The sequence below is a fragment of the Aphelocoma coerulescens genome, chromosome 19 (assembly GCF_041296385.1).
Source record: "Aphelocoma coerulescens isolate FSJ_1873_10779 chromosome 19, UR_Acoe_1.0, whole genome shotgun sequence".
In the NCBI taxonomy this organism is placed as follows: domain Eukaryota; kingdom Metazoa; phylum Chordata; class Aves; order Passeriformes; family Corvidae; genus Aphelocoma; species Aphelocoma coerulescens.
In genome coordinates, this window is record NC_091032.1 from 6,941,897 (window position 1) to 6,954,844 (window position 12,948).

General features: G+C 59.8%; 2 protein-coding genes across 2 annotated transcripts in view; one reads left to right on the plus strand and one right to left on the minus strand.

The window, feature by feature from the left end:
- Nucleotides 1–1,491: 1,491 nt before the first annotated feature.
- On the plus strand, nucleotides 1,492–4,358 carry PIPOX (pipecolic acid and sarcosine oxidase). Its single transcript, XM_069033646.1, has 8 exons — nucleotides 1,492–1,657; nucleotides 1,967–2,115; nucleotides 2,555–2,756; nucleotides 2,853–3,035; nucleotides 3,098–3,250; nucleotides 3,318–3,476; nucleotides 3,581–3,656; nucleotides 3,752–4,358. Exons 1-8 carry the CDS (start codon nucleotides 1,532–1,534, stop codon nucleotides 3,880–3,882), a joined length of 1,179 nt encoding a protein of 392 aa, XP_068889747.1. The 5' UTR covers nucleotides 1,492–1,531; the 3' UTR covers nucleotides 3,883–4,358.
- A 1,045-nt stretch (nucleotides 4,359–5,403) lies between these two features.
- Nucleotides 5,404–12,948, minus strand: part of MYO18A (myosin XVIIIA) — a 36,171-nt gene continuing 28,626 nt past the window's right edge. Inside the window, exons 36-43 of the mRNA XM_069033647.1 lie at nucleotides 12,838–12,921; nucleotides 12,480–12,617; nucleotides 11,618–11,803; nucleotides 11,395–11,534; nucleotides 10,295–10,339; nucleotides 8,691–8,813; nucleotides 6,607–7,782; nucleotides 5,404–5,485 (exon numbers count right to left, since the gene is read on the minus strand). Coding sequence (XP_068889748.1) covers nucleotides 6,615–7,782; nucleotides 8,691–8,813; nucleotides 10,295–10,339; nucleotides 11,395–11,534; nucleotides 11,618–11,803; nucleotides 12,480–12,617; nucleotides 12,838–12,921 — 1,884 coding nt within the window. The 3' untranslated portion in view covers nucleotides 5,404–5,485; nucleotides 6,607–6,614. The remainder of the gene's footprint in view (nucleotides 5,486–6,606; nucleotides 7,783–8,690; nucleotides 8,814–10,294; nucleotides 10,340–11,394; nucleotides 11,535–11,617; nucleotides 11,804–12,479; nucleotides 12,618–12,837; nucleotides 12,922–12,948) is intronic.

Below are 12,948 nucleotides of genomic sequence, written 5' to 3' on the forward strand. Positions count from 1 at the left end.
CATTGCCTCCAGTCAGTATAAACCCAGGTGAAAAGGACATGGCAGGGATGATGGAGACCCTGGCACAGGGCTGAGGGACTGCCCAAAAATTCACCCTAAGGCAAGTTGAGGCCCTGCAGCTGCTTTTTGGGCTCTGGGGGTGCAGACCTCCCTGATGCCTGGGATCAGACCTGGTTGGGGTCACCTGCAGAACAAAAGAAAGGGCTTGAGGGTTCCCACAGAGCCCTGGGGATGGTGATTTGCATCCCACCAAAGGTCTCACCATCTCTGTAACCTCACAAGCGAGGCTTTCCCATCCGTTCCATTACCACACCGCTAACGGGAGAGGAGTTCATTTTTACCATTTAACGTTTCACAGATAATTAATTATTCTTCATCGTTCCAGCAAAAAAAGGAAGAGCAAGTAGAGGGGCTATTCAAAGCAAAAAAAAAAAAGGCATCTGAAACCCAGGGAAATTGCTGAATTATTTGTAACATCAAAGGCGAGTGAGGATGTGCTGATTTAACGGGGCCCTGTGCGGTGCAGAGCCCTGGGCATCTTGGCGATGCTGAGACTGGGATGCACTCATTGCAGTAGTGGTCATGGGCAGGGGGGTGGATGAGGGGTCTGGGGGGTACCCCAACCTCTGCCTGTGCTGCCCATCCTCCTCCTCTCACCTCCCCATCGATGCGAGCTGCCTGTTCTGCCTTTGCACCATGTTGGGGTGTCCCTGTGACCTGGTGGGAGCCTCGAGTGCTCCCCAATGCTTCATTCATCACCAGAGGCAAGTGGCAAAATAAATAATGATATTTAGCGTTTTGTAATAACGACAATTAACCAGTAAATAATGCCTTTTACACCGCAGAAGCCAGAGTGAATTAATTCCCCTAATTAGCTGTCAGGCAGCACGGGGCAGTGGCAGCAGTGGGCAAAACTGGCAGCCCCTGCCTGTGTTATCCTCCACTCTAAGGCATTGTTCCCAAACCCCAATCATACCCCAAAATTTTACAGATTAGCAAAATCCACCATGGGGCTCTGTGCCGCATCTTGGCAGCTCTGGTGAGCCCTAAATCACCCCTATCTCCCGTTAAAAAAATAACAACAAAAGATGGCAACAAAATGGTTTATGGCTGTAATAAATTGTGCTGGAGGGAAAAAAAAAACCCCTGTTTGCCTGGAAGCAAGGGGGGAGTTTCCCATTGCCACACTAATGGAAGCCCTGTGTCCCACCACAGCTGGAGCCAGCAGTGACCGGTGGAAAGGGGGATTTATTGGAAGCAGTTTTCCTTCACGTCTATCCCACCCGTTCACTCTGATCAGCTGAACTGCCTGCCCTGGGACCAGGTGCTGGTGTTGGTGGGGGAATGAGAATGTTCCTGCCTGGCCAGCCCTAAGGGGTAGCAAGAATGTGGCCCCTGTGTCCCCAGAGAGCTGGAAGGTGGCCAAGGCTCCACCACCCGCTCGGCTTGGCTGGACTCTGCCCCGTTCCTCCCCTTGGCTCACCTCCCAGCGGCCACAGGGACAGCAGCAGGGACGAGGACGAGGACAGACATGGCTGCCCCAAGCCAGCCCCAGAAGTCCAGCTACGATGTCATTGTCATGGGGGCCGGCATCCAGGGCTCTTTCACTGCCTACCACCTGGCCCAGCGCCACAAGGACACTCTGCTGCTGGAGCAGGTATGGTGACCCCATTCTGCCACGTCTCCATTCCCAGCAGGCTGGGGCGGGTGCCTGCAGACCTGGCTGCCCTCCACCATGGCACAGAGCAGAGTCGCTGCTGGCACCAGTGCCCTCGTGTCCCCAGCACCAGCACCCTCATGTCCCCAGCGCCAAGACCCCCGTTTCCTGCTGTTTCCCGGTGCCAAGGTTGACAGGACAGGCTGTGTCCCAAGGTGCCCTGTGCGGCACGGCGCTGATGCACACGGGGCTGGTGCGGTTGAGGGTGGCAGTGTCTGTGGTCACCCCCATGTCCTCTCTGCCCCACAGTTCCTCCTGCCCCACTCTCGGGGCAGCTCGCATGGGCAGAGCCGCATCATCCGCAGCGCCTACCCCCAGGAGTACTATTCCCGCATGATGCCCGACAGCTTCCGCCTCTGGCAGCAGCTGGAGGCCGAGACCGGCACCACCCTCTACAGGTGATGGGGACAGGGATGCAGCCACCGCCGGGCACCGTCCCCTCCCCGAGGGACTGGGGGCGGTGACCTTTGGGTGGGATGCGGCTTCCTTGGCAGGCAGCTGCCAGTTCCTGGTAATTTATGGGGCTCCATGAAGGAAATGTCATTAAGGAAATGAGCATCTAAATGATCCTCCGATGCCGGGGTCAGGGCTGATGGCTCTTGCTGTACTTAGGGGGGAGAGTGTGATGTCAGTGTCCGGACCCTCCCCATGCATCTCACCCTAACCGCTCTGCCCTTGTCACCTGCATCCCAGTGTGGGGTGCGCCAGCACCAGGGTGTAGCACATCCCAAGTATCACTGGTGTCACCGTGCCTCAGTTTCCCCCAGGAGCAAAGCAAGCGGGGGGTCCGCGCAGGGAGGGGGAGCAGGGCGAGCTGACGTGACTGGTGGGATGCAGACAGACGGGACTGGTGGTGCTGGGGCTGCCGGGAGAGCCGGAGCTGGAGGCCTGCAGGAGGAGCCTGGGTGTTGACGAGGTCCTCGACGCCGCGGCGCTGGCCCAGCGCTTCCCTGGCTTCCGGCTCCAAGCTGGCCAGGTGGCCGTGTTGGACAGCACTGCCGGGGTGCTCTTCGCTGACCGGGCACTGCGGGCGGTGCAGGTAGGTGTTCCTGAGGGGATGGGATGATTTGGGATGGGATGGAGGTCCCCTGGCTCTATCCTCGCAGCCACCTCCTGCCACCCTTCCCTACCCCAGGAGGTCTTTTGCCGACATGGGGGCACCCTGCGGGACGGGGAGAAGGTGCTGCGCATCGAACCTGGGGCCACTGTCACTGTCACCACCACTGCTGGGGTGTACAAAGCCCCCCGGCTCATCATCACGGCCGGAGCCTGGACTGGTGCCTTCGTGGAACAGCTGGGTCTCCGCCTGCCACTGCAGGTGAGGGTTGGTGGCACAGGGGGGTGGCACAATCATGGACAGAGCTAACGGAGTGATTCCAGCCCCTGCGCATCAATGTCTGCTACTGGAGGGAGAAGCAACCTGGGAGCGCCAGCTTGGGCAGTGTCAGTCCCTGCTTCTTGACCCTGGGGCTGAGCCAAGCCCCCCATGGCATCTACGGGCTGCCCTCCATTGAGTACCCAGGTCTGATGAAGGTGAGCGGGGTGCAGCTCAAGGTGGGGGGATTCCTTAACCAGCCTGCCCTGACCAGTTGTCCTCCAGGTGTGCCACCACCATGGCAGCCCCACAGACCCAGAGAAGCGGGATCAGGCCCCCTCGAGTGCCCCCCACCCTGACATCGCCGTCCTGAGCAGCTTCATCAGCAGCTATCTGCCTGGGCTGGAGACCCAGCCGGCAGTGATGGAGACCTGCCTCTACACGGTGAGACCCCCCCACTCAGGGCACAGATCCAAGCATCCTGAGCCCTCCCCCAGCTGAAGGTGGACCCCACCCTGTCCCCTCACCTTCACACCCTGGCTCCCCAGAACACTCCAGATGAAGATTTCATCCTGGACCGGCACCCCAAGTTCAGCAACATCGTCATCGGTGCCGGCTTCTCAGGTAGGCGAGGGCAGCCACGCCCCCAGCCCAGCACCCCAGAGCTGTCCAGGGTCACGGGGATGGTTGTGTCCCCACCTTCCCTCTCCTTCCCACAGGCCATGGGTTCAAGCTGGCACCAGTGGTGGGAAAGTTGCTGTGTGAGCTGAGCCTGGGCGAGGAGCCATCCCACAACATGGCCCACTTTGCCATCACCCGCTTCCCCGGTGTGCTTGGGGCTGCACAGTAGATGTGGGGCTCCAGACGTGCCCCCATGGCATTGCACTGGCCTTCAGCTGTGTCCCTGCATCCCAGTTCCTCACACCTCCATCCCCATGTATCTCCACCTCCCTGCACCCTGGGGAGTCCCAACATGCTGCACTCCTCCAACCCCGCCCCCCAGATACCCAGCATCCCCACGTCTCCATATTCCACCATCCCAGCACGGCTGCATCCTTGCTTCCCCACATCCCTGTATCTTGGTACCCTGCCTCCCCACATCCCAGCATCCCCCATGCCATGCGGTGCGAAGCAATCTCTACCAAGCACCCACTCCTGGGGAACAAATTAAGAAGCTTTGTCAGCCTCATGAAGATGGAGCTGGAGCAGCGCGGAGAGACACACTCGCTTAGGAGTCAAGTTAAATGTTTTAATGTTAAATGTGCCATTTTATTATCATTAGATCGCTCCCACTTAATGAAAGCGCATTAGCGCAGCGTGGCTTTATGGCAGAGAGCACCGAGCTTGGCCTGTGTGCTTCCAGGAGGTGGTGGGGAAAGGGAAACAACCTGCCAAGGAGTGAGGGGGGTCCCCAGGGTGCGGGGTGTCCCCGGGGCCAGGTGCAGGGCACAGCACATGGCACGGGGACAGCACACGGCCAGGGCCGAGGCTGAGCCGTGCAGGCAGCCAGCAATGCACATCATCATCTCCTCTGCGTTAATTATTTAATGCCGGCAGGCAGAGGCTCTGTCCCGCTGCTCATCTGCATATTTATGAAGATTGATAAATGATTCAGCACTGGCACCCACGAGGGCTTCCCCCCGCCCCCCCCCCCAGCACCCATGGGTGCAGCAGGCTCAGGGAAGAAGCCAGACTTGGTCTTTGCATGCAGCTCTGCATCCTTGCTGGAGCTGGATCCATTCTGTCAGACCCCTCCACCATGCAAACACCCCCCCAAAATGGGGAGACCCCCCAGGCACATGGAACAGGCAGCAGCCGGTATCACCAGCCAGAAATGACGTTTATTTTCATACTGAAAGTAAAGGGGGTGGGGGGAGAATGCACAGCTGGGCTAGTGCAAAACAGCCAGGCAGAGGTGGGGGGCTGGGGGGGTGACAAAAAACCCAGGTGGGCACGTGGGACCCTGTCCCCATGTCCCCTTCCCGGCTGCCGGGCGGCTGCTCCCCAGGGCCCGGCCAGCGAGAGACGTCTTTGGCTCAACTAAAAGGGGTGTAAGAGGACGGCAGGGTGCCGAAGGGGGGAGTTTAAGTTATAAAACAAGGAGCCAGCAGGCACTGAGGAATAAATCCCGGGTGCCGGAGCAGCCGGCTCCACCGCCAAGGACAGACAGGAGGTGGGAGGGTGGGGGGTGCAGCCAGCGAGCCGGCCGGGCTGCTCCTCCCATGGCTGGAGCCGGGGGGCTCCAAATACCGGCTGCCCGGGGCGGCCCCCGGAGCTGAGCGTTCCCGGGGCGGTGGGAAGTGGCGGTGGGGGGCTAGGCGGGGGTCTCGGCAGCCCGGCTCTCCGCCTCGCTGGCACTGGGAGAGCTGCGGGAGGAGCGACGTGTGCTGTCCCCGGCGTCGTGCTCATCATCCCATCTGTCGTAGGTGAAGGTGTGCCGGGAGCTCGTGGGGCTGTGGGAGAGAGCGGGGTTAGAGGGGGTCACGGGGGGCTCCATGTCCCCAGCATGGCTTGGCTGCTGAGCACATCTCCCCTCCGGCTGCAGCGGGAGCTGCGGTGAGCCAGCACGCTGGCAGCCAGCTGGATGGAGCCTTGATTGCCTCCTTTTTTATTCTTTCCGAGATATTTGGGACATGCCTCACTGCAAACAACTCCTCGCTGCGCTGAGCTGAGCCCCTGCTCTGCACTGGGGCTGAGCTGAGCCTGCCCAGGAAAAAGCTCGTGGCCCTGGATGCCAACACCAGCACTCCCAGACACCCTGACTGAAGGTCCCGGTTGTACCCGAGCCCAGGGCTGGGTGCTGGGGGTGTTGCTCCCCCGGTACCCCATGATGCCTTCCCTGCCTCTGGGACAGGCAGCCCAACGGCGACAACATTTCCAAAAGGCTTCTCTCCCTTCCTCCAGCGGCTCTCCCATTCAAGCCATATCAGAAAGGATTGAGCCTGCTCTGGAATCGCTGCTGGCGAGCCCCAGCAAACCCTCCCCTCTGCATCAAACAGCATGCAGAACCCCAAAGTCCTGCAGGTTGAGGCCATTCACACCCCGAATTCCCATCATAGGCGGCCGGCAGGGCACGGGGCAACTCTAAGCTCCAGCTGCCCACTCTGGGTCCCCCACCGCGGGTGCTGCCTCCGTCCATGCTCACACACTGCAGTCGGTGCGTGTTAGTACCCATCCCACTCCCCGCTGCTCCTGGGGGCTGTGCTGCCCATCAAACCCTTAAAAGTTTCCTGAAGGAATAAATCCAGATGTGTCCTGGTCGATGGCTGGGGAGCCAGGAAGGGATTAGCACTTCCTGGTGCCCCGCAGCTGCTAATCCTGAACACGCTGCGTCCTGGCAGCACGGGCAGCTGCCGGTCCCGCTGCGGCCATGCCGGGGATCTCCCCACAGATGGAGATGCGTTCGGGATGCCCTGCAGCATCCCAAAAGCAGGGCTGCTGCAGGCACAGAGGGCTGCCCCATCCCGGGGTGCCCCATGCCGGCGGAGGAGAACTCCAGAGTCAGGAGAGGGTTAGGGCGAGCGGTTAGTGGCACACGGGGAGGTTCATGCTGCACGGCACACACCGCTCCCACCTCCTGCCTCAGTCGCTCTCGGGACGGTACAGGTACTTCATCATCAGGCTGTCCACCTGCTTCTTCCGCTGCTTCTCCTCCTTCTTGCCCCGGGCAGGACGTGTCGGCTCCTCGCCCCCCGCCGCCCGCGGGCCCTTCTTGACACTGGAGGTGCTGCGGTAGGAGCTGGTGGAGCCGGAGGAGGACTCGGAGGAGGAACTGGACTCGGATGATGACTGCTGCTTCTTCTTCTTCTTCTTGGATTTCTTCTTGCTTTTCTTGGCACGCTTCTTGGAGCTCTTCTTCTTCCGCTCCTCCTCCTCCTCAGAGGAGCCCGAGCTGCTGCGGCACCGGCAGGTGTGCCGGGAGAAGTCGAGGGCGGATGCGGAGCGGCGCAGGCTGCCGGAGGGGCGGTCAGCGGCGCCCAGGGGGGCCGCACTCCGGACACTCCTGACACTCCGGACACTCCGGCCGTCGTCCCCCGAGTCGGCCTCGGGGCTGGAGCAGCCCCTGGCCAGCAGCGGACGGTAGCTCAGCACCTCCTGGATGGCGGCCTCTAGGTCGGGATCGAGGTAGGAGCGGTGCCGCACGGGACGGGCGTCTCCAGGACCCTCCTCCTCGGAGGCTGCGCTGCGGGGCCGTGGGGGCACAGAGAAGCTGCGCCCCAAGAGGGGCTGCCCGCGGGACCCCTCGTCCGCCTCATCCAGGCGGCTGCGGGCCAGGGAGAGCCGCGACTCAGGGCGGCCCTCGGGCCCCCCGCGCCGGCTCCGCAAGCTGCCGGGGCTGGAGAGGGCGAAGCTAAGCATCGAGCACCCCTCGTCCCCATCATCGCCGTCCTCCAGCCCGCGCCAGGAGGCGGAGGAGACGCGGCTCACTGGGGCGGAGGCGACGGAGGCTTTCTCTACGTCGGTGGCCGAGAGGGACCACCGCTTGTCCAGCCCTTGGCGAGCCCGGCCGCTGGCGTCGGCGAAGGCGCGGGCGATGACGGCCGCCCGGTCCTGGGGCTCGCCGCCGCGGGCCGCCCGGCGCGGAGGGCGCTCGGGGGAAGGCGGCCGCTCGCCCAGGGCGCTGAACAGCGTCTGCTCATCCCCGCGGCCGCCTATGGAGTCCTTGAGGCCCGGCCGCTTCCTGTAGCTGAGGGAGCTCAACACCGACACCGGCCGCTCCTCGGGCTCGGGGCCGTCCGGCGGGGCTGACCTGTGCCGCGGCACCGCGGCCCCGCACGCACCGGGGAGACAAGAGAGACACGGAGATGAGCGGGCGAAGGGGGGGGGGCTGCGAGGCGGCCTCGGCAATTTGCGTCAGCGGGAAATGGCATCGTGGAAAAATGTCATGTAAATGTGGGAATTGTTCTAGCCCAGCACTTTGATTCCCCTTTAAAGTGTTGCCTTCAATTTATTTCATTGTCGGCTACCGGGAGCCGCTGTGTTTGATTCCCGACTTCAGAAAAGGTGGAATTATCTCCAATAACAAAATGTTTTACATCTGCACCGCTGAATAAATTAAACCAATTAACAGAAACCAGCTCAGATCTTTCCCCCCTGCTCGGCAGAGGGAGGAAGTCCCCTGGGACTCCTGGAGCCCTGCTAGGAAATTGGGTTTGGATAAAAGCAAAGCAATCTGTGCTCAGCAGGCAAGCATTTTCCATGGGGAAGGGTAGTGTGCCCCAGCCCCATGCCGTGGGTGCACCTGGGCATGTTCCCCACCTCTGCCAACATTTTCTGAGAGGTGTGGGGAGGGATGGGGTGGGGCTGAAGAGGAGGGAAGGATGGAGCAGGGAATCAGTCCTGGAGTGATGGAATCCTGCACAGAGCTAAAGCCCAGTACTGAAAGCCCCGAGGAGGCGGATGGGGTGGGGGCTATGGATGCCCATATGCCTCCAGGGTGGGATGAGGGAAGGGGGACCAGGGAGGTTCCCTTGGGTGGGGGGACATGTGTCCCCAATGGAGACTGAGCCACATTAACCCTTCCCTGGCCAACAAACACCAGATGGGAACACGGCACCAAATCCCACATCCCGTGGGCACCCACCCAGCCCTGTCCATGTCCCAGCACAGCTCAGCCTGTCCTCTGCCCGCCAGCCCCGTGCCCAGCCCTGCACCCACCTGCTGCCCTTCAGGCTGCCGTCATCCGAGAGCGCTTTGGAGGAGCCTTTGTTCTTGGAGAGCCAAGACTTCACCCCATCCACGCGCTCCTCCAGCTCTGAGTCCACATCTGAGTCACCGTCACTGCCGGAGGAGCGGGTCAGGGTGGAAGAAAGCAAGAGGTCAGCGTGGGGCAGTGATGTTTTGGGTGCTGGAGAGATGAAAGTGCACTGGAGAGCACTGAACTCCTCCAGTACCCACTGCCTGTGTACCCTGGCATGGGTGAAACCCCATCCTATGGTTCTGCTCCATCTCCAGGACATAATCTGCATGCACACAGTTCAACCTGCAAGGCAGGGGCTCCCTGAAGCACCCCCAAACCACCCCTGTGCCTGCCCAAGGGGCTCTTGCACCCTCTACCCAACATCTCTCCCTACCACTGCACAGCTCTGGAGCTGGAGACAGCAGGGCCTGGCTTTGGGGCAGCAGGCTCCAGAAACACAGGAGATTTCCAACTCCAGGACCGGGAAGGAAATAAGTGGGTTCATTTTACAGGCTGCCGTCGCGTGCAGAATTACAGAGAGGAAGAGCAATGCTGATGGCCCCGGGTAAACAGGAGTTTAGCAGGCGGAACAGAAACGACTCTGGCACAGCGGGCGCGGGAGCACAGCGGGCAGATTTACAGCCCTGCCGTGCCCGAGAGCCCCTGATTTACGTCCCGGCGTAAAAAAAGTCCTATCTGGCTTAAACCATCTAATTTATAATGGCCGTTTGTAACCATATTGATTGCCTTTAGAAAGAAGGTGCTGTCTGCATTGCAAAATCCATTCCTCCACGTTAAAAGCATCCCTGAATAAATCTCTCTTAATACCTCACCGCTTACTGCTTTCATTAGGGTTATGGCAGCACCAGCGGGATCTATATGGAAATTGAAGCAGTGTGGTCCCCTCTTGCCACCCCGCTCCCACCAGGCCACTTCAAGGAAGGGATCTTAAACAGCCTTTTATCCTCCTGGTTTTGGGCTTATTCTCTGCCTGGGAATGACAGCAAACAGCACAAGGGACAGGCTGGAATAGACCCTGTATATGAATCCTTCTCTTTATAAATTCAGAGCAACGAGCCGCACTCCATCCTGCGCATCTCCCTCCCCTGCAATACATCCAGGCAACGCTGGGCTTGGGGGAAGAAAAAAAAACCAACAAAAAGACACAGAATGACACCAAAAAACCCCCCAGCAAGCCCTAAAAACAAGCTCTGGGGGCAGCTAAGGTTTTCTGACCAACGGAATTAAGCTCCACATCAAACACAGTTTATGTCCAGGCAAACGTGCCGTTAGTTAAGCAGGATCTGGGTCGTGGGAGCGACCATGGATGGGGGTATTAATTAGTGGCAGCAGGGCTCCATTGCTGCCCCATTCTGACAGATTTGTCATCAGCCACAGCAGAGCATCACCCCCCCAGCCCATCCCAGGGGCTTGCCCTGTCCCCATGCGTGGGACGTGGTTATGTGCCGTGCTGTGGGTGCTGTTAGGGCATGCAGAGTTGGGCCAGTGGCATGCGGGACCCCGGCCCCTGGGGGTGAGGTGGAGGTTAGGGGAGGGGAGGAAGGAAAGAGATGCTCCTCACAGTTTACTCTTTCTTTTCTGATACTTTGCCACCATGTCCTGCAAACTGGGAGGCGTTGGAGAGGGCGGGGTCAGAGGGGGGAGAAACACAACAGAAAAGAAATCAAATGAAAGGAAAATTAAAAAAAAATAAGACCAAATGGGTGGGGAATAGATGTGGGCAAATTAAATGGTGGGGATGGGACAGGGGAGGGAAGCGAGGCTGCTCTGTGCCCCTGGAGTGGGGTCGCACCCAGCTGGATCCCAGCATCCCAGGTTGGGTGCTGGAGCATATCCAAAGAAAGGCAACAGAGCTGGGGAAGGATGTGGAGCACAAGTTTGATGAGGAGCAATTGAGGGAGCTGGGGGGCTCAGCCTGGAGAAAAGGAGGCTCAGGGGGCACTTTCACCCTTTACAACTTCCTGAGAGGAGGTTGTAGCCGGGAGGGTCAGGCTCTGCTCGCAAGGAACAAGCAATAAGACAAAAGGACATGGCCCCAAGTTGTGCCTTGGATATTAGGGAAAACTTCTTCACCAAAAGGGTGGCCAAGCATTGGAACAGGCTGTCCAGGGAAGTGGTGGTCATTCCCTGGAAACATTAAAAAAATGTGTGGATTGGCACTTGGGGACATGACTTAGTGCTAACATGGCAGTGCTGAGTTAATGGCTGGAGTCGATGATCTCAGAAGGTCCTTCCCAACGTAAACAATTGTATGATTCTATGATTCTATCCTGGGCTGGGCTGCATCCCAGCATCCCAAACCTCCTGCCAGCTTGTGTCCTGGCTCCTGGGGCTCCCTGGGCTGTTTCCAGCCAGCTGGCGGGATCCTGGATGCACTTCAGGCACCTCCACAAGTGGCTGAAGCTCATGGGGGCTGCGGGTGGACGGAGGGATGGATGCACAGGTGCATGGACTGATGCCTGTGTGCACAGGTGCCCGATGCACGGATGGACAGACACGGGTGCATGGACAGATGCATGAGTGCACGATGCATGGATGGATGCACAGACAGCATCCTGCCAGGGCCAGGCAGAGCAGAGGGATCCCTGTGGCATTTCCAAAGTGGCGAGGGAAAGAGGTGAGCCCCAGGGATGTGCGGGAGCCAGGCCCCGGTGCTCTCACCTGTTGATGAGATCCTCATTGCTGTCACTCTCCATCTCATCCTCGATGGCTGCCTGCAGGTCCCCGATGCGCTTGAAGGCCAGCTTCAGGTCTGACTGCAGGCTCTGGTTGGCAGCTTCCAGGCTCTCCAGGTCCATCTCCTGCGGTGAGGGAACGGGATGAGCTGGGTTCCTTTAGAGAACACCCCCTTGTGCCCTGCCTGGCCCTATCACAGGTGCCTCACCAGCTCGTGCTTCTTGCGGCTGGCTTCTGCCTCCTTCTTGGCCAGCTCGCCCATCTCCTCCTTGACATCACGGAGCTGCCGCTGCAGCCGCTTGTTCTGCTCCTTCTCCCGGTTCTCGGCGGCTGCGCGCTGATCCCGCTCCTCCGTCAGCTTCTCCATGTTCTCCTTCAGCCGTGTGGCCAGGCTCTGCGGAGCAGCGGGGTCACCCCAAACCCCCCCCACAGACCTCTCATCCTGCAGGTCCACCCTCACCCCAACACCCACCAGGAGATGATGCGAGGATGGATCTCACTCCCATAAAATTACACAAGGAGATGGAGGAGAAACCATCCCCTCCCAGGGCCAGGGAAGGGGCAGAACAACAGCAAGGGCTTTGTTGAATTGGAAAAATAGATTTAACTGTGTGTGAAGTAATTAAAACATGTAACGTAGGGAAAAAATAGCTCCCGTTCTCCCCCAGCCACTGAGCCAGCCGCTGCATATTTATGGCCTCGGCAGAGAGAGTGGGGAAGGAAATAATAGCTTGGAAAATATGAAGAGGAGAGCTAAGCTGCTGCGCTCCCCGGCAGAGCTGCGGAGGCAGAATATAAAACAGGCTGCGTTCGCGGGACTGGGGAGTCTATAATTTCCCTAAGTCGATGCAGGGAAAGAGCAGCACTTTGCCGGGCTGGGAGGTGGATTACTGTTATCAGTGCTTGCAGGGAGTCCTCCCTGTGGAGATGGGGATGGGCTGCCAGAGGGAGAAGGCTGCAGCGTGGGGGGTCCTGGGGAGGGGAGGCACTCAGCAGACCCTCAGGCAGGTTCGTTATGGTCCTGTTGCACCCCTGTCCCAGCTGGAGCAGAGGGGGAGCTCCGTGACTACCTCCAGGCGCTTGACTTGAGTCCTCTCGAACTCCAGCCTGGTCTCCAGCTCGCGGATCTTGGCCTCCTGCCGGCTCACCAGTGACTTGTCCACCATGGACTGCTCCAGGAACTCCAGCTGGCTCTGCAGACCTTGCAGCTGTGGGAGAGGGCACAGCCTCAGCTTCGACCACAATCACCCTGCCCTCCCTGCCACGCTGTCCTGGAGGAGAGCTGCTGGACATGCTGCTCCCATCTGGATGGAGAGCTTCCCACAGGACTGCTCTGCATCCCCACAGTGCAGGAGGACCTGCATGATGTGGGCAGCGGGTCTCTGGATGCCCCCCAACACCCTGGCTTCACTCAGGGTGCATCCCCACCTTCTCCTGCAGCTCCTGCTTCTCCTTGCTGACCTCCTCCAGCTGTGCCTGGAGGTCATTCATCTGTGCCAGGTCCCGGGACGCCTGCAGGACACACCAGGGCCATCAGTG

Bases quoted from the DNA above. Each gene is read 5' to 3' on its own strand.
- PIPOX (XM_069033646.1), top strand. From the start codon at position 1,532: ATGGCTGCCCCAAGCCAGCCCCAGAAGTCCAGCTACGATGTCATTGTC. The intron at 1,658-1,966 runs GTATGGTGACCC...TCTGCCCCACAG, and splicing joins ACACTCTGCTGCTGGAGCAG to TTCCTCCTGCCCCACTCTCG. The intron at 2,757-2,852 runs GTAGGTGTTCCT...TCCCTACCCCAG, and splicing joins GGGCACTGCGGGCGGTGCAG to GAGGTCTTTTGCCGACATGG.